General features: G+C 42.6%; 1 protein-coding gene across 1 annotated transcript in view; it reads left to right on the plus strand.

Annotated features, from left to right (window-relative positions):
* The window catches only part of DRAM1 (DNA damage regulated autophagy modulator 1), a 93,256-nt gene that overhangs the window by 60,981 nt on the left and 13,327 nt on the right, over positions 1 to 18,948 (plus strand). The window contains exons 3-4 of the mRNA XM_007958306.2: positions 8,006 to 8,148; positions 15,286 to 15,463. Coding sequence (XP_007956497.1) covers positions 8,006 to 8,148; positions 15,286 to 15,463 — 321 coding nt within the window. The remainder of the gene's footprint in view (positions 1 to 8,005; positions 8,149 to 15,285; positions 15,464 to 18,948) is intronic.

The following is an 18,948-nucleotide window of genomic DNA, read 5'->3' on the forward strand; positions in this document are numbered from 1 at the left end:
TATGCGGTGTTTTGCAGATTCTACATTATTCTTTAGCGTTGCATAGTATTCCATTGTGTGAATGTACCAAAGTTTGGTTATCCATTCCTCAGTTGTTGGAAGGATCCCTAATTTTGATCCCTTTCTGAGTGTTTGGCTTTGTTAGCTGGGCACCATCTATTTCTTCTGGTCTTAAAATCATGTAGGCTGAGATCCCCATGGTCCACTAGTCTCTTGGATTGTTGGTTTCCATAGGTCTGATTTTCTTCACTCTTTGCTGTAGACTAGGAGAGACCAATTGTTGCATCTTAGCCACTTGCAAGCTTTTAAAATCTCAGTCAATACTCACCAAAGTAGAATGTAGGACAATGCTTTTGTTAGTATATCATGCCAATTGAGCTTGATGTCCCCCATGACCATGGTCTCAAGCCAACGGGCCCAGCAACTCACTTCCTCAAAGTGTATGGTGGTGGCTAAGATGTTAGCATAACTTTTCCCTCTGTTAGCTCTGTTATGTATGGACATTCTTATATAGCACATACAAATATGTAAGTGGAAATATCAACAAGACAGACATTCTTTTTTTCTTTTTTTTGTAGGCAGAGGTGCTTTTTTTTAATTAAAAATTTTTTTTTTTAAATTTTGATTTGGGTGAAAGTTTACAGAGCAAATTTGTTTTCCCTACAACAATTCATGCACATTTTATCTCATGACATTGACTGCAATTCTCCACAATGTAACATCTCTCTTCCAACTTCCTCCCCATAGTTAACTCGTCTGCCCATGTACTCCCATCCTCAGAGCTGTCTCCCTGTGCAAACACTGATTTTCTGTTCTCCCATGAGTGATTGCTCTAAGGAGTGTATCTGCCCAATGTAAATATTCACCCCATCAACCTGTCTGTTGTTTGGCTAGAAGCCACAGGAGTGAGTTCAATTCCAGACCTGAAGCATAACTAGGGGCCATAATCTCAGGGGTCTCACCAGGCTCTATCAGACCAGTAAACATAGTCCTTTTTTTATTTATGATTTTGAGTTTTGTTCCACATTGTTCTCCCACTCTATCCAGGATCTCCTGCACTGGTCCCTTTTTGAGTAGTTGATAGTGGTAGCCAGGCACCATCTAGTTCTTCAGGTCTTATGGTCATATAGGCTGAGGGTCACATGGGCTACTAGTCTCTTGGACTAATTGTTTCCATGCATCTTTGGTTTTCTTAATTCTTCTTTGCTCTGGACAAGGAGAGACCCATCATTACACCTAGATGGCCGCTTCCAAGCTTTTAAGACCCCAGTCTCTACTCACCCAAGTAGAGTATAGAACAATGTTTTTGTGTGGAATGTTACAAGGCAGACATTCATTGCTAGTTAAACTGAACTATTGTTTGGTTTTAAGAGGACTTCGGGGAATATTTTTGCTTTAAAGTTTATCTCAGAGAACAGAAGGGCTGTGTATGCACAGGGAGACAGCTCAGGGGGCAGGAGTGCATTGGGAGGGAAGAACACAAGGAAGAGGTGACTATAGGGAGAAAGTGGGAGGAGAGCTTTTGCATTGTGGAATATTACAGTCAATGTCATGAGACAAAGTGTATGTGAACTGCTGTATGGAAGATGAATTTCCTCTGTAAACTTTCACCCAAATCACACTAAAATTAAAAAAGAAAAGATTATCTCAGGGCAATAGTTTCAGGGATTCATCCAGCCTCCATGTCTCCAGAAAATATGGCTTCCATGAGAATTTGAAATTCTGTTCTGCATTTTCCCCTTGCAATCAAGATTCTTCTATAGAATTTTTTTTTTTTTTTTTTTTTTTTTTAATCAAAATGCTGAGTTGTGGTAGTCAGGCCCCATCTAGTTCTCCTGGTCCCATGGCAAAAAAAGGCAGTTGTTCATGGAGGCAATTAGCCACACTTTCCATTTTCCTTCCTATTCCTGACTCTCCTTCTTCCTCTGTTGATCCAAGTGAGTAGAGACCAATTGTCATGCATTGGATGGGTGCTTGCTGCAAGCCTTTAAGACCCGAGGCAGTGCACAGGTAGAACAGAAGCACTGAATATATTAGGTCAGTTAACTCAGATATCCCATGACCATGACCTTCTAAATCTCCAAACCAAGAAACTGAATCCCATGAGGAGTTTGGTTGTATATAAGCAGCCTCAGCAGCTACTTTTCCCCCTTGTTGTTATTGTAAATATATCCATCACATAGCTTTTGCCAATTAAGCTTTTTATAGGCATACAACTGATTGACAGCAATTACATTAATCAGGTATGCAGCTGTACCCTTAATAGCTTCACTTGTTCTTAAATGCAAATTGTTGCACTGCTGTGTGTTTAATTTTCCTATCACAACCTACACTCATACATTTTTGTAAAGTGATCCCCAAAGTTGAATTTTCTATTAATAAAGAATCAAAGAGGGTATCCCAATTCCCCATGTAAGAAATTATAGTTTCTAGTCCTTGAAACAGCTCAGATGCAAATATTTCTTTATTTGACCACATAAAATGTTAGCTCCTGAATATACTTAGAAAAATAGATTCAGTCAGGACTCGCTCTCAGAAATGGGGATGGAGGAAAAGACCGACCCACCTTGATTGCGATTCAGATAATGGGGCCTTGCAATTCCATATAAATTCGAAGACTGGCTTTTCCATTTGCAAAGACGCTACTGGAATTTTCATAGGGGTTATGTTGAATCTAGGAGTTCCTAGTTGGAGCAAACTGGTAAGCACTCAACTAGTAACTAACTGAGAGACTGGTGGTTTTAACGCACCCAGAGGTGCCTTGGGAGTAAAACCTGCTGGTGTGTTCCAAAAGGTCACAACCTTGAAAACTCCACGGAGTACAGTTCTACTGTGTGACACATGGGGTTGCCATGAGGCAGAATTGAATTAATGGCAGTTGATTTGGTTTTTGGTTTGGTGTTGAATCTGTAGATCATTTTAGATAGTATTGAGATCTTAACAATATTTAGTCTTCCAATCATAAACATGAACTGTCTTTATTTAGGTCTTCTTTTGTGTCTTTCAGCTGTGTTTTATAGTTTTCAGTGTACAAGCCTTTCATCTCCCTGGTGAAATTTATTCCCAGGTTTTTTATTCTTTTGGAATGCTGTTTTAAGTTGAATTATTTTCTTTATTTCCTTTTCAGATTGCTCATTGCCGGTGTATAGAAACCCAACTGAGTTTTGCATGTTAACCTTGTACCCTAACACTTTGCTGAATTCCTTCATTAGCTCAAGTTGCTTTCTTGTGGATTCTTTGGGGTTTCTGTATATAGGATCATGTTATATGCAAGTTTGTTGTTGTTAGATTAGATGCTGTCAAGTTGGATCCAACTCAGTGACCCTGTGTCCTGCAGATCTAAACACGGCCTGGTCCTGAGCCATCCTCATAATCATTGCCATGTTTGAGCCCATTGTTACAGCCATTGTGTCAATTCATCTTGTTGAGGATCTTCTTTTTTCTCTGACCCCCTGCTTAACCAAGCATGATGTCCTTCTCCAGGCACTGGTCCTTCCTGATGACATGTCAAAAGTAGGTGATATGAAGTCTTGCCATCTTTGCTTGGCTGGAGTTCTTCTAAGACAGATGTGTTTGTTCTTCTGTCAGTTTAAGGTATATTCAGTATTCTTTGCCAACACCTTAATTCAAAGGCAACAATAATTCTTCTCTCTTCCTTATTCTAATGAAGCATTGCACATACATGGGGCACTTGAAAATACCATGGATTGCATCAGGTGAACCTAACTCCTCAAAGTGACATCTTTTCTCTGTACGTTTTGAAGAGGTCTTTTGCAGCAGATTTTCCCAATGCACTATGTCATTTTTTTTTTTTTTTAATTTTGATTGTGATTTGGGTGAAAGTTTACAGAGCAAATTCATTTTCCATACAGCAGTTCATACACATTTTGTGTCATGGCTGTGACTACAATCCCCACATGTAACAGCTCTCTTCCCACTTTTGTCATTTGATTTATTGACTGGTGCTTCCATTGGTGTTGATTATGGGTCCACCTAAAATGAAATCTTTGACAACTTCAGTATTTCCTCCACGTGTCAGGATGATGTTTATTGTCCAGTTGTGAGGATTTTTCTTTTCTTTATGTTGAAGTATAATCCATACTGAAGGCTGTAGTCTTTGATCTTCATCATTAAAAGCTTCAAGTGCTCTTCACTTTCAGCAAGCACGGTTGAGTCATCTGCATATCACAAGTTGTTAATGAGTCTTCCACCAATCATTATGCATCTTTATAAAGTCCAGCTTCTCATATTGTTTCCTCAGTACTCAGATTGAATAAGTGTGGTGAAAGAATACAACCCTGATATACAATTTTCCTGATTTTAAACCATTGTGTGCAAGTAAGGATCGAGATTGAGATGATAATGCAGTTCTTTTCCTCATTAATAGAATGAAGAGAGAGAAGTGCATGATCATCTCAATTGATGCAGAAAAGGCATCTGACAAAATCCAATACTCTTTCATGATAAAAACACTCAACAAAGTAGAAAAAGAAGGGAAATTTCTCAATGTGATAAAGAGTATTTTGTGAAAAACTCACTGCTGACATCATACTCAATGGAGAAAGACTGAGAGTTTTCCCCTTAAGATTAGGAACAAGACAAAGATGCCTCCTTTCACCACTACTATTCAGTGTTGTACTGAAATGTCTAGCCAGAGCAATTAGGAAAGAAAAAGAATTAGAATGTATTCCAGTCAGGAAGGAAGAAGTAAAACTACCCCTACTTGCATGTGATATATTTCTACATGTCTAATTCAGTGACAGTGATTGTATTCTTTAAATCCTGCAACTTCTCTCAACCTCTTTTTCTGAGTTGTTCTTCTTCCATTAATGTAAACTAATGGCCCCCTTAGTTTCTTACTTGATCTTTCATGTTGCTGCTCTCAATTTGATCCCATATACTCAATACTTTCAAGTCGATACTGACTCATAGTGATCCTTCCTTGAGTTTCTGAGGCGGTATCTCTAACGGAAGTAGATTGCCTTCCTTCCGAGGAGTGGCTGGTGGGTTTGAACCACCAGCCTTCTGGTTAGCAGTCAACTGCCTTAGGCACTACACCACCATAGGTCTAAAAAGATAACACTGTCAAGGCAGATATTCTTTACTAGTTAAGCTAAACTATTGTTCGGTTTTAAGAAGACTTCATGAGATCCCAAATATTTTAACTGCTTCTCCAGAGATCACTGTTAACAGTGTTGTTTTCCTTTCAGAACCTCTCTGGGTACATGTAAATACTTTTCTAAACGATCACTTTTTATTGGTTTTTTTAGCTGCTTTTTAAAATTCAGCAAAGTAGGGGCATCACACAAAGGCAACACATAGACATCTATACTTTCCCTTAACACGTGCATGACACCACTGCATGAATGCACTATGGTTTGTTGAATTAGTTCCCTATTCTTGAACATTTAGGTTGTTTCTGATATTTTGTAGTTATAATGCTGAAGTGAACAACATTTTAAACATAATTTTTCATATTTATGTGAATTTTTTCTGTGAAAAGGAACACATATGTAAAATTTTGATAGACAACCATTCAACATGTATTTACTGAATACCTACTATGTGGTAAGCACTATATTTGTGCTTTGTGCTGGGGTCACAACAACACGCAAGACAGACTAGGCCCCTACTGTCATGTAAATTATGTTTTTCCCAAAACTACTCTCCAAAGTAATAAATGGTATTTGATTAATTGATTTGTTGTTGTTTGCCATCAAATCATTTGCAGTTCACACTGACTATATATAACAGAGTAGAATTGTCCCATAGGGTTTCCCAGGCTATTATCTTTACAGGAATAGATAGCTAGGTCTTTTTTTCCTGTAGAGTGGCTGATGGTTTTGAACCATTGACCTTGTGGTTAGCAGCTGAGGGCTGAACCATTGTGCGACAGGGCTCCTTGATTAATTAACTGTCTGGAAACACATACCTTCTGCACCCTCCATATATCCTACACAAAAAACAATTGCAATAAAAAAACTAAACATGAGAAGTAAAAGTGTAAAAGGATTAAATTATAGAATATTTTTAAAGCCTTGGGATGGAGAAGTTCATCTAAGCTTACATGAAACCCAGAAACTAAGTGAAGGACAGATTTGAGTTAACAAAAAGTTAAAACATGTACATGATGAAAGACACAAGTAAGTGTTAAAAGACAACATATTGGAAGGAAATATTTCTAATATTTCAAGCAGACCATAGATTCATGTATATAATGAATAAAAAACAAGTACGAATTAGAAACGTATTGTTGTTGTTGTTGTTATGTGCCGTTGAGTCAGCCCTGACTCATAGCGACCCCTCCTTGGGTTTCCGAGGCAGCATCACTACAGAAGTAGGATTGCCCAACCTTCCTTCCGAGAAATGTATAGAGAAGCCAAAGAGAAAACTAAGAAAAAAGCTGTAAACATACAGTTCTCAGAAGAAACAAAGGACCAGGAGACATTGTGAAAGTTGCTCAGTCCCACTAATGATCAGAGAAATGCAAATTAAACCAACAGGTTGCCATTTTTCATTCATTAGAGTAGCAGTAATTAAAAACCCAAGGTATACAGAATTACCTCAAACTCTGCTGGTGGCTGTGGAAGTTTGGAAATATGTCTCAATATTTTAGTTGTGCATGGTTTTTGACCCAGTAATTCCACTTCTAGGAATTGGTCTTTCAAAAACACTTGAAAATGTGTCTAAAGACTTATACACAAGGATGTTCCTTGAGCATTGTTTTTAATAGGAAAAAAAAAAAAAAATGGAAGCAACATAAAACTCTGTTATTAGGAGAATGATGAAATAAATCTGGTATCATACCATAGAACATACCAAAAACCAAACTCACTGCTGTGGAGTCGGATTCAACTCATAGTGACCTCTCCTTGGGTTTCCGAGGCTGTATCTCTATGGAAGTAGATTGCCCAACCTTTCTTCTGAGGAGTGGCTGGTGGGTTTGAATCGCCAGCCTTCTGGTTAGCAGTCAAATGCCTTAGGCACTGTGCCACCAGAGCTCCCCCCATAGAGCATAAAGAGCATAACAAACCCCAAAAACGATGAGGTAGTTCTATTTGTACTGACATGGCAAGATTTCCATGGTACATTGTTAAGTGAGAAAAGTAACAGAATAACACATGAGCTATGATAGTATTGATGTGAGAAGAACAGCTAAGATGGTTGTGTGTGTATGTGTGTATAGTGTTTGTAAGTTCCCATCACATGGGGGAGAGAGTAAGATGGGGTAGAAGAGGATGAGCATGAGCCAGGGGGGAGACTGTTGTAACAAGGAAGTTGAAAATACAGATCTTTTTTTTAAAATTAGTTTTGTTGTGGTTGTTGAGAATATACACAGCAGAACATACACCAGTTCAAAATCCTGCGTGTCCAATTCAGTGATATTGATTCCATTCCTGAAGCTGTACAACCATTCTCACCCTCCTTTCCCTATTTGTTCTTCCCTCATTAACGTAAATTCACCACCCCAAGTTTCTTATCTAATCTTTCCGGTTGCTGTTGTCAATTTGATCCCATAGAGATAGATCTTAAAAGAGCACAGTGCTCAAGGGAGACCTTCTTTACTAACTAAGCTAAACTATTGTTTGGTTTAAAAAAAGACTTCAGGGGATATTTTTGGTTTAAGGCTTAAATATTATCTCAGGGTAGTAGTTTGAGGGATTCATTCAATCTCCATGGCTCCAGAAAACCTGGATTCCATGAGATTTGGAAATTCTGTTCTGCATTTCCCCCTTTTAATCAGGATTCTTCTACAGAATCTTTCATTAAAATGTTCAGTAGTGGTAGCTGGGCACCATCCAGTTCTTCTGGTCTCATGGCAAAGGAGGCAAGTTGTTCATGGAGACAATTAGCCACGCATTTCACTTATCCCTGACTTGTCTTCTGTTGCTTCAGAGAAAATAATGAATTTTTTTTTAAAGTGGTTAGAAACTGCTTCTGTGTTTTTCATTTGAAAAAAAAAAAATCAAATGATGAAAATTCATCCAGTGCTTTTCTTTTCCAGGTGCAGCCACAATGTACACAAGATATAAAATAGTAGAGAAGCAAAATGAAACCTGCTATTTCAGCACTCCTGTTTTTAACCTGGTGTCCTTAGTGCTTGGCTTGGTGGGATGTATTGGAATGGGCATTGTAGCCAATTTTCAGGTATGATGGGAGACGTTTCTGGTTATTGGGAGTAATTGATTGTATGTGTCTAGAGAGAGAAGCAGGAATATGAGAGACACGTTCAAGAGCTCAAAAGTGAGCATGGAGGCCATTGCTGAGCCCAATGGCATGATCCTGACCAAATACTTTTCTTTCCATTTTACCACCAGTTTTATTATTAAATTGTTGATGAGTTTATAAAAAATGGAAAGTCACTCTGGCCTGGTACATTGGAGAGAAGGGGGAGCATGTTTTACAATGATGAGAGTGTTTTACACACTCTGCAGAGCTTCTTATTTTTGTTGGTGTGATTTGATGTGTTGAGAGAACCACTTCTGCTGTTGTGATGATTTTACTGAGTGTGAAAATAGATGTGTGTGAGTGTGTGTGTGAGAGCATGTGTGAGAGTTTGTATGAGGACCTGTGCTGAGAGTATGTGTGAGTGTGTGTGAGCATATGTGTGTTTGTGTTGGGGTGTGTATGATTGTATGTGAGAGTAAGTGTGAGTGTTAGTGTGTGTGTGTGTATATTTACAGATTCTACCATTTGAACCTCTGGCTTCTAATGTGGAGAGCAACATCTGACCTTTGACTCTCACAGGTGAGGATATGGGTGCATGGAGGTGAAACAGCTTGCTCAGGGTTACTCAGCTAATGAGTTGCAAAGTCAAAATATGGCCCTAGTCGAGTATATTAGCTTGAAAGACGAATTCATGGAGTCTGCTTGATATCATCTTACTGCATCAAGTGTTTGTGGATTCCTACTGTTCATCTCTGAGTCTCTTTCGGGAAGGCATGGAACCCATTTGTCTCTGGAGACAATTAGTGCAAACTGTGCTAATGCCCACCTCATAGGGTTGTGGCAGGGAGTCAAGGAGATTCGGTCCAGTACTCACGCTCAGTACTTGATGCCATGGTGGACATATTCAGTTCACCATCAAAGGCTAACGAGACTGTGGGCCTGCCTGCTCCATGCCCTATTTTATCTACAAGAGTCCGTAGATAGTGGAAACATCTAACTCGCTAGGCTGCTAACCAAAAGGTTAGGTGTTTGTGTCCACCCAGAGGTGCCTTGGAAGAAAAGCCTGGTGCTCTGCTTCTGAAAACTCAGCCGTTTAAACCGTGTGGAGCACAGTTCTACTCTGACACCCGTGGCATCTCCACGATTTCAGGGTTGATTCCGCAGCAACTGGTTTCTTGTCTTTATGTGAGAACAGAACGGAGGTTCTGGAGGAATTGTGGTTCTGGCATGGTGCCCTTTTAACTTTCTTCCTGACAGAGGTGGGATGATCTTGTGTGGTGCCTCCTCCACTTAGCTGACTGTTAAAGTGAATATTTGTATCCTGAAGGAGCAGTGTGAGGGGGCTGTACCCAGGTGTTGAGCTGGGAGGAGAGTAACATCAGGCCTTCACCTGCGCTGTCTGCTTTCCGCCTACGCTCTGACGCTGGCTCCTGCATGAAGTCAGACCGTCTTCAGAGAGTCCTGCTGACCTGCCCATGAGGTGCCTCCTGCCATCTGTTTATAGACAGGGACACTGTAATAAAGTGCTGTGTTTACTGAGTGGCCAGCGGAAGGAGCCTTCATTACTTTACACAGTATCGTCTTTGCAACCGCCTCCCCAGAAAACCAAGAAGCCGGTTGTCCTGGAATCCGTGGTGACTCGTGGTGAGCGCATGTGTGTCAGGAGTGGAACTGTGCTCTGTGGGTTCTCAGTGGCTGAGTTTTCAGAAGTAAATCACAAGGCACCTTGTGTTTCTTCCCAGGCACCTCTGGGCAGACAGACTCAAACTTCCAACCTTACAGTTAGCGGCCAAGTGGATTAATCACCACCACTCAGGGGCTGCAAACCACCTACCAAAACCAAAAACCAAACCCACTGTTATCAAGTTCACTCTGACTCATAGCAACCCCCACTGGGTTTCCGAGGCGGTAGATCTTTAGGGAAGTAGACTGCCCCATCTTCCTTCTGTGGAACAGCTGGTGGGTTTGAACTGCCAGCCTTCTGGTTAGTGGTCAATTGCCTCAGGCACTGAGCCACCAGAGCTCCTTCCAAACCACCTACAAGGCACAGATACTCTCTCAGGTCTCAGGGCCAAGCAGTTTTAGTTTTTGGACATTACACATGCTATGATTATTAGTGTTTCCTTGTAACCTTGGAGACTAGACAGGTGAGACCACATTTGTAGCCCCCCTGAGGCACGTGTAGAGGAATGCATGGAAGGCATCTGCTTTCCCAGCCTGTCTTCTCACTGTGAGGAAGTAAGACATAAACAGAGAGTTGCAGGGCATGGCGGCTTGTGGCATTTGTCACATGGTGGAGGCTTTGTAGAGGAGCCCTGGTTATGCAGTGGTTAAGGACTCAGCTGCCACCCCAAGGTCAGCAGTTCAAGCCCACCATCAGCTGCAGGGGAGAAAGATGAGACAATCTGCTTCTGCAAAGATTCACTGCCTGGGAAACTGTGTGGAGTGGTTTTCCTCTGTCCTCCAGAGTTGTGATGAGTGGCGATCTACTTGACAGCAATGGGTTTGGTTTTTTGGGTTAGAGGCTCTTTATGACATTGGCCCATATTTTATGATAATATGCACTTAATTTTTTTTATAACAAACACTTATTGAACATATTCTGTGTCAGACATGTTTATGAAACCCATATGATTCTAATAACAACCTTGTAAGATAGATACTATTATAGTTCCTATTTACAGATGAGGAAGTAGAGACCGGGAGAGGTTAGTAACTTGCTCAACCCAGATCACAGGAGTAACACCATGCAGAGCAGTCTTCAGATTGGGACAGAGTAGCCAGTGGGTCCAAAGCCCGTGGGAAAGAGGTATCCTTGATGCCAGACTGAGGAAATCTCTGTGAGAATAAAACTCACACAACTGACAACTCTAGAGCCAGAGGACACAATGGGGGTGGTGGGGAGGGAGAGAGACCTGCGGTGATCCAGTGTGTCTGGTGCAGTGTGGACAGGAGCCGTCCGATGGGGCTCGGATGCACTTAGGATCCTGCATCACTTCATTCTCTGAATAGCTCAGCACCGTACGATGTGCGGATGCCAACTTTTAAGCCATAAGGGCCAGACTTTAACTTTAGGAGGAAAACTTAGAAGATCAGAAAGTTAAACGTGTCTTTTACCAAAACCAGAACTATCATCTGTAACTTCTCTGGGAGCACAGTGTTTGCCTTGTCATTGTTCCTATAAATACATCTTTACAACTTCCTTGTTGAATGTCCTGTAACTCACTTTCAGCACGCCCCGTGCAAACCAATTCAAGCTGTTACCATGAGAAGCGGCGATGTGGGGCGAGAGGGCACTGACACTCTCTGGTGGTTTTCCTTGGGTGGCAGTGCCTGACTTATCTCAGGTTCACAGATCATTTTCCTTCCTGAGCTGCTGGGCAGGGGCCTCCCTTTTGGTGTGACCTGGGTAATATCTGGCAATGCTTTGTTTCCCTCCAGAAGTTTCCTTTTCAGAAAAGACATGTCTCCCAAGGTTTAATGCTCCCACCAGTCCAGTCTAGTTTTCTCTACTTTTATCGTCTTTTAACTTAACAGGAGTGTTTCCAAAACGGGATCTGAAAAGGGTGCAGTTTCTGTCTTACCATCTGTGGTAGTTAAGGTTATGTGTGAACTTAGCTGGGCCTGGTTGAGTGGCTGGGCAGCTGGATGTAGTTATTCCCCATGGTGAGACTGGTTATCAGCTCCATGGTGGAATCTACTAGAGCAGCTGAGTAGCTGCTTTAGGGCTGTGGTCTCCTTCCAGTGTATAAGAAGCAGCTTTGAGGAAGGTCTCTAGGTTTTTGGCATGCTTGAACCCTGCATGTAGCCAAGTTGTTGTTTAGCAGCCTGCTATGCCCTGCTGATCTTGAGACTTGAGTTAGTGGCTACTGTGCTATTTGGTAATGTTGGGACTGTGCCTTTTTACTTGTTGACCTTGGGTTCGTCTGCCTCAGCAGCCAGCAGCTGCCTGAGTGAGGAAAGCTTCCAACTTCGTGGGCCGGGAGCAAGAAACAGAGCTGAAGCCCAAGGTTGAGGGTCTTTCACCCAGCCTGTAGAGCTTGGCACTTTGAACTTGGACTTCTAGCCTCCCAAACTGTAAGAGAATAAACTCCTGTTTGTTAAAACCATCCCATTCGTGGTATTTTCTGTTAGAATGGCATGAACTAACCAAAACACCATCCGTCCAAAATTCATGTCTGATGGAGGATTATTTCTCTTCTCAGAGACTTCTTTGGTGAAAGTGTGCAATGCACGGTGGGAAGGACACATTACAGAAACCACCTCTGCTGAATGGGGACCTTTTGATCTAAGAATGTCTGGGTTAATGCAGGGAGGTCCATGATGTTTGCAGAGTAAGATCCTAGAAGATACTTTGAATTGGCCAGGAATGTTGAAGCAAATTCCCAGACAGGGCAAGTGGAAGCAAAGAAGGTGTGTAAATTCAGAATGTCGATTTACTTAGCGTGAAAAGAAAATGGAACGTGGAAAGCACCAAGGTTCTTGGAAGATTATTCCTAAAAGTGGCTCCTTAAGACATTCCTTGCCTTTTGTTGAATTCCCCTTGCCCATTGTGCCTCACATTCAAGGAACGAAAGGGACTTATTTTCCTTGATTCTTTAAATATTGCAAGGTGCACACACATTTCAAGGGCATTGGCTGTATTTTATGCCTCCTCTGTAACTCTCCTCAATCTGTGTGCCTGTGCTTCATACAGATTCTATACCTGACCGATGAGGAAGTGATCAGACATGCGCACTCTTCTTTCTCCACTGAGATAAATGCTGAGAACGTGGCTGTTGCACAGCAAACCTGGGTGTGTGGTACAAGGAATGGGAGGGTTGGGTGTGGTGAGCTTTGGAGTCTGGCCAACTTAGATAAAAATCCCAACAGAATGTTAATGCAGCCATATTTCAGTGTAACTGAGATCAAGTTATGGACTTCTTCCTCTGTTGGGTTTGAACCAGGAAATTTTCTTAGAAAATAATTTAATATTTTTTTTCCCTCTCCCTTTATGTAAAGACTTAATGTCAATTTCTTCATACTCCAGGAAGTTGGATAGCCTGGATGGAAACACTCTGGTGCTTGGGGAAGCATGGGTGACTCCAATCAGAGAAAGTCTGGGGGATGAGGTACTTTGGGGCCGGGCTCCTGTGGCCCACAACAAGAAATAATTTTGACTGACCCCTTTGCAGACTCACCTTTCCCCATTTAAACCAAGCCTGAGTAGTTCAGTGTCATGTCAGTGCTGTTGTTAGGCCGGAAGATAGGTGCACGTTTGAAGGGGGCTTAAAGTGAGGCAGCTTGATGCGTTGGTCATCAGCATGTCCAGGGTTGACACCCAACTCTCTGCATAGACTGGGCATAGGGGCTGCCACCTGGTTGAAATGGCGGGTGAGAGGATGGTGGTGGACTCGGGGCTTGTTCTGAAGTGGGCTTTGCATCTCAAGAGCAGTGTTTTCCCTTAGATTGAGTTCTCCCTTGGAGTGGCTTGGGAAGGACTAATAGAGACTGATGGGTTTGCATATACAGTACTGAGTTGTCAGTGAAAGCAAACATGGGTATATGGACGGATAGATGGGTGAACAAGCTAAACAATTAGGTATGTCTAAATGGAGAGTGTATCCAAGATCATATATAGGGTTGGCAGACAATGGGCCTATAAGTTCATGTGAATGATCAGAATTCCCAGGTGTATAGTAGAGCTGACAAGGGGCAAGGTTATGGTCATTGCTTGGTCACAGCCAGCTACCCAGAGGGACCGAGTAGTTGATCCTGCGGGCTTGGGACCATGGTCACAGGGGACATCAAGCTCAATTGGCATAACATACTATACAAAACATTGTTCCACCTACTACTTTGGCGAGTAGCGACTGGGACCTTAAAAGCTAGGAAGCTGCCATCTAGATGCAACAACGGGTCTCTCCTTGTCAAGAAGAAAGAAGAAAACCAAAATTAATGGAAACAATCAGTCCTAGCGACTGGTACACCATCCGATCTGCAACCTATACAACCATGAGACCAGAAGAACTAGATGGTGCCCAGCTACCACAGCCATCCACTTGGAAGGGATGTAGGAGATCCTGCATAAAGAGGGAGAACAATGTGGAACAAAACTCAAAATCATTTGGAGGCAAAAAAAAAAAAGAAGGTGGGGACCAGGTTTGCTGGTCCAATAGAGCCTGGTGTAACCCTGAGACTATGGCCCCTAGCTGCCCTTCAGGTCTGGAATTGAACCCACAACTGTGGTTTCCAGCCAAACAAAGTACAGGCATGTGAATTAAACATTTACCTCAAGTAGACACACGCCCTGGAGAGAACAATCATGGGAGAAGGAAGGGCTGCTTATGTACAGGGAGACAGCTCAGGGCACAGAAGAGTATGGAGGGATGGACACTGGGAGGAGGTAACTATGGGGAGGAAGTGGGAGGGGAGCTGCTGCATTGTAAATTTTGGTCAATGACATGAGACAAAGTATATGTGAACTGCTGTATGAAAAGTGAATTTACTCTGTAAATCTTCACCCAAATCCTAATAAAAAAAAAAAAAATAGAGAAGAATGGGGAGAAGGGAGCCACCCTTGGTGCCATCTGTACTTTTGAAATTTATCATATAATCTTCACAGCAAGCCTGCAAGGCAGGATTTATTATCCCCATTTTACAGATACAGAAATTCAGGTTTTACACTAAGGTGACAGCCTAGTGGTGGAGTTGGGGTCTTTATCTGTGCCAGTCAGATTCCACAGCCCACCATACCTTTTCCCATGTACCCAGGTGGGCTGTGCCACAGCCACATTTTTGGCGACTATTTCTGTGAGTGGAAGGCATTTCTCTCTGTAGTCTTCTGTCTCACTCTCTGGTTGCCGTTGAGTTGCTTTAACTTGTGGTGACCGCAGGTGGATCAGAGTAGGGCTGTGTTCTGCAGGGTTTTCAGTGACTGTGACCTTTTGGAAGTAGATTACCAGGCGGTTCTTCCAAGGTACCCCTGGGTAGACTCAAACCTCCAACCCGAGTAGCTCCATATTCCAAGAAGCGGTGCATCTGTGATGCCTGATGGGTTTGAGGGGCACAGAGTGAGTGGTTGTTGATGTGGACAGAACTATTGAGAGTAACGGTGTGTTTCTGATTTCTCTGCAGGAGTTAGCTGTTCCGGTTGTCCACGACGGGGGTGCCCTTCTAGCTTTTGTCTGTGGTGTTGTGTACACGCTCCTGCAGTCCATCATCTCTTACAAATCATGTCCCCAGTGGAACAGCCTCACGACGTGCCATGTACGCATGGCCATTTCTGCCGTTTCCTGTGCAGCTGTTGTCCCCAGTATCCTTTTCATATTTGTTCCTGTCATTGAAAATGTGCCCACCCCTGGCAAAAAAAAAAAAACTGAAAAAAGCAAAGGTTAACAAGTACGTTTCCACATGCCGCAGAAGAACAATTGGGGAAAAAAGTGTAAAATGATTGAGAAAGTGTCTCCACGTTGTCTGGGTAGGTCTAAGGGGTGTTTTGGGGAAAACGGCGGTGAGTGGAGGGTGGAAAAATGTAGGAACACTTCAGTCTGTCTCTGTTGACTTTCCTTCAAACAGGGTCAGTTTCATGAGCCATGTGAAAATATTTATTTTTCTTTGTAGTGCTTGGCTAAAGACACCAAATATTGATATTATACTTGAAGTAATAGCCCTGTGAAACCTTGAGAAGCCTGACTTTCCCCTCTCACCGCACTTAGTTGATAAAGAGACAGCCTAATTTATGCCTCCATATTTAGAGACTTGAACAAGTTGTATATTCTTTATTACTAAGTTGTTTAAAATACGTTTAACCTTTTCTTTTTATAATCAAAGCCTGGGTAGTGCAAGCAGCAAGCATTGGTTGCTAACCTGAAGGTTGCCGGTTGCAACCCACCCAGCGCTTCCTGGGAGAAAGGCCCACTGATCTGTTTCTTCTGAAAAGATTGCAGCCCAGAAAGCCCCACAGGGCAATCTTATGCTGTAATGCCTGGGGCCGACTGGACTGCAGTGGGTTTTGTAAAATCACCGGTTTCAGTAGACATTCTAATTCAGCATTGGGGGAAGAAGAGAAAAATTTACCATGCGAATGTATTCTGATTTAGAGAAACTGCAAGTCCTTTCTTTTCTTCTTCTCTCTCTCTTTCTCTCAACAGATATTTAACGAATTTACAAAAGCTGTGGTCTTTAAGGGGTGGAAAATTTCCCATATTTCAAAATACCACCTATAGTCATGTCAGAAAAAGTTGCAGAGTCATTAAAAAAATGATGACTAGTGTCAAGTGACAGGAAAATGGGAACTGTTTTATCGAGGCAAGTTTGTTCGTCTGGCTTGGGTTAGGGTGTGGAACGGGCAAAGCTGAGTGAAAGCACATCCATCGTGTGCTTCTGGAGGGGAGGCTTTCTATTTCTCTTAAAATAGAAGCGACACAAAATGCAAAGTCTTAGTATGGTTTTGGAGTAGTTTTCATCTGAGGGAAGATTTTGATTACACAGTTTCCAAGCACAGAGGAACCAAATCCCACTATTGAGAAATTTAATGACAATATGCACCTATGTTCCTAAGATAGTTCATTCCCAATTTCCTTGTCCTTCTATTTGGGATCCACTTTCTCTCCCTAAAATGGGTAGCTTGTATTCACTATCAAGTGTGCAGTGTTGTTGTTATGTGCGGTTGAATCAGCCCCGACTCATAGCGACCCCTCCTTGGGTTGCCGAGGCAGTATCACTACAGAAGTAGATTGCCCAACCTTCCTTCCGAGGAGTGGCTGGTGGGTTTGAACCACCAGCCTTCTGGTTAGCAGTCAAGTGCCTTAGGCACTATGCTACTAGAACTCCTAAGTGTGCAGTAGGAGTATTCAAAGTGAAGTTTCCTGGTAGGAAACTTGCCTCCAACTTTAGAGCCAGGTCTCTAGATACTGACATCAGATAGCATCTTAGCGTTTCAGACCCCAGAGTTTCACATTCTTTTATAGCTCCCCTTTCTAGCACGCCCCACAGAAAAGGGTTGTGTTCCTATATTGAATTGACTTGAATGAGGTCACACCTGTGAAAAAAACATTGGTCTCAAACATCAGCGTGTTATTTACAATTCCTTACAAAGAGTTTAAAGCATATGTTAAAACTCCCGTTTCTCCTTACTGTAATATGTCCATGAAATGGCCTCATTTTACTACTGAAGAAACTCAGCCCCAAGAGCTGTTAGAGCCCTTCCCGCCGGGCCCAGCTGCTAAGGCTTTCTGAAGCTTTCATAAAGTCACTGGCAGGTTCCTGGGCTCAGACACGTGATCTGGGGCTGCACAGGTCTTCAACTCCATTTGTATACTTTTCCCCTGTCTTAGATTGCTAGGGCTGTCAAAACAATGCATAACAAAAATAGGTGGCTTTAAGGAACAGAATTCTCTCACATTTCTGGAGGCTGCCCACCATCCAATGCTGTTGAGTTGATTGAATCATCACAACCCTATAGGATAGAGTAGAACTGTCCCATAGGTTTTCGAAGGCTGTAAATCTTTATGGAAAACAGACTGCCTCATCATTCTTCTGCAGAGTGGCTGGTGGGTTTGAACCACTGACCTTTTGGTTCGCAGCTGAATACTTTAACCGCTGTGCCACCACAGCCCCTTTTCTGGAGGCTAGAAGTCCTAATTCAGAGTGTCAGCTTTAGAGGAAATTCCTTCTTCGTCTCTTTCAGCTTCTAGTAGCTGCCGCTATCCTTGCTTGATTCTTGGGTTTATAGATTCACCTGCCTCTGTCTTCCCGTGGCATCTCCCCGTGTGTGTGTGTGTGTGTGTGTGTGTGTGTGAGAGTGACTGTAGCTGTGCTCCCCTTTATAAAACACCACTCATGAGAAATTAGGCTTAGGAGTCACCATACTCTTGTGTGAGCTCATTAACAACAAAAGAAGATCCCTATTTCAAAGAGGGTCATATTCACTGATCTAGGGATTAAAAGCATACTTTGGGGGATACAGTTCAGTTAACACTCTCCTACGCGTGGCGTTTGCTGCTTTTGTACTCTTTCCCCTCCCTTGATAGTCATTCCTCACTTTGTCTTGTTCCACCTGAGCTGTCTGTCCAGTATGGTAGCCAAGGAGCCCTGCTGGTGGTAAGCACTTGACTGCTGACTGATAGGTCAGTGGTTTAAACCCCCCAGTCATTCCATTGCTCCGAGGGAGAAAAGACCTGGCAGTCTGCTCCCATGGAGATTACAGCTTAGGAAACTGTATGGAGCAGTTTGACTCTGTCCTAGAGGGTTGCTAGGAGTTGGAATTGACTTGATGGCACAACAACAACAACAACAACAACAGTGGCGCAAATGGTTCAGTGCTGGACTGCTCTCCAAAAGGTCGCTGGTTCAAACCCGCCCTGAGGTGCCTCAGGAAACAGGGTGGATGGTCTGCTTCTGGAGCCCGCAGCCTTGAATGCTCTGCGCAGCAGTTCTGCCCTGCACACGTGGGGTCGTCGTGAGTCAGCATCGACTTGGCGGCAACTACGGCAGCAGCCCCATGGCCCCTGTGCACTTCCAGTGTGCTCAGTTCCGGTGAGAGGTGCCGTAAATGTGGAGAAGGCACAGCAGAGACTTGATAGTGATACCAAAAAGAATGTGAAATAAAAAAACCACAGTCATTTTTATATTATTACTTCTTGAAATAATGATATTTTTGACAGTGAGATAAAGAAAAATAAATTATTAAAATTAACTTCACCTGGTTCTTTTTAAATACGCAGCTACTAGAAAATTTACAATTCCGTGTGTGGCTTGCGTGATATTTCAGTGGCGTGGCGCGGTTCTCGACTCCTT

The sequence above is a fragment of the Orycteropus afer genome, unplaced genomic scaffold, assembly GCF_000298275.1.
Source record: "Orycteropus afer afer isolate SDZICR_OR568_19922 unplaced genomic scaffold, OryAfe1.0 scaffold00918, whole genome shotgun sequence".
Lineage (NCBI taxonomy): Eukaryota > Metazoa > Chordata > Mammalia > Tubulidentata > Orycteropodidae > Orycteropus > Orycteropus afer.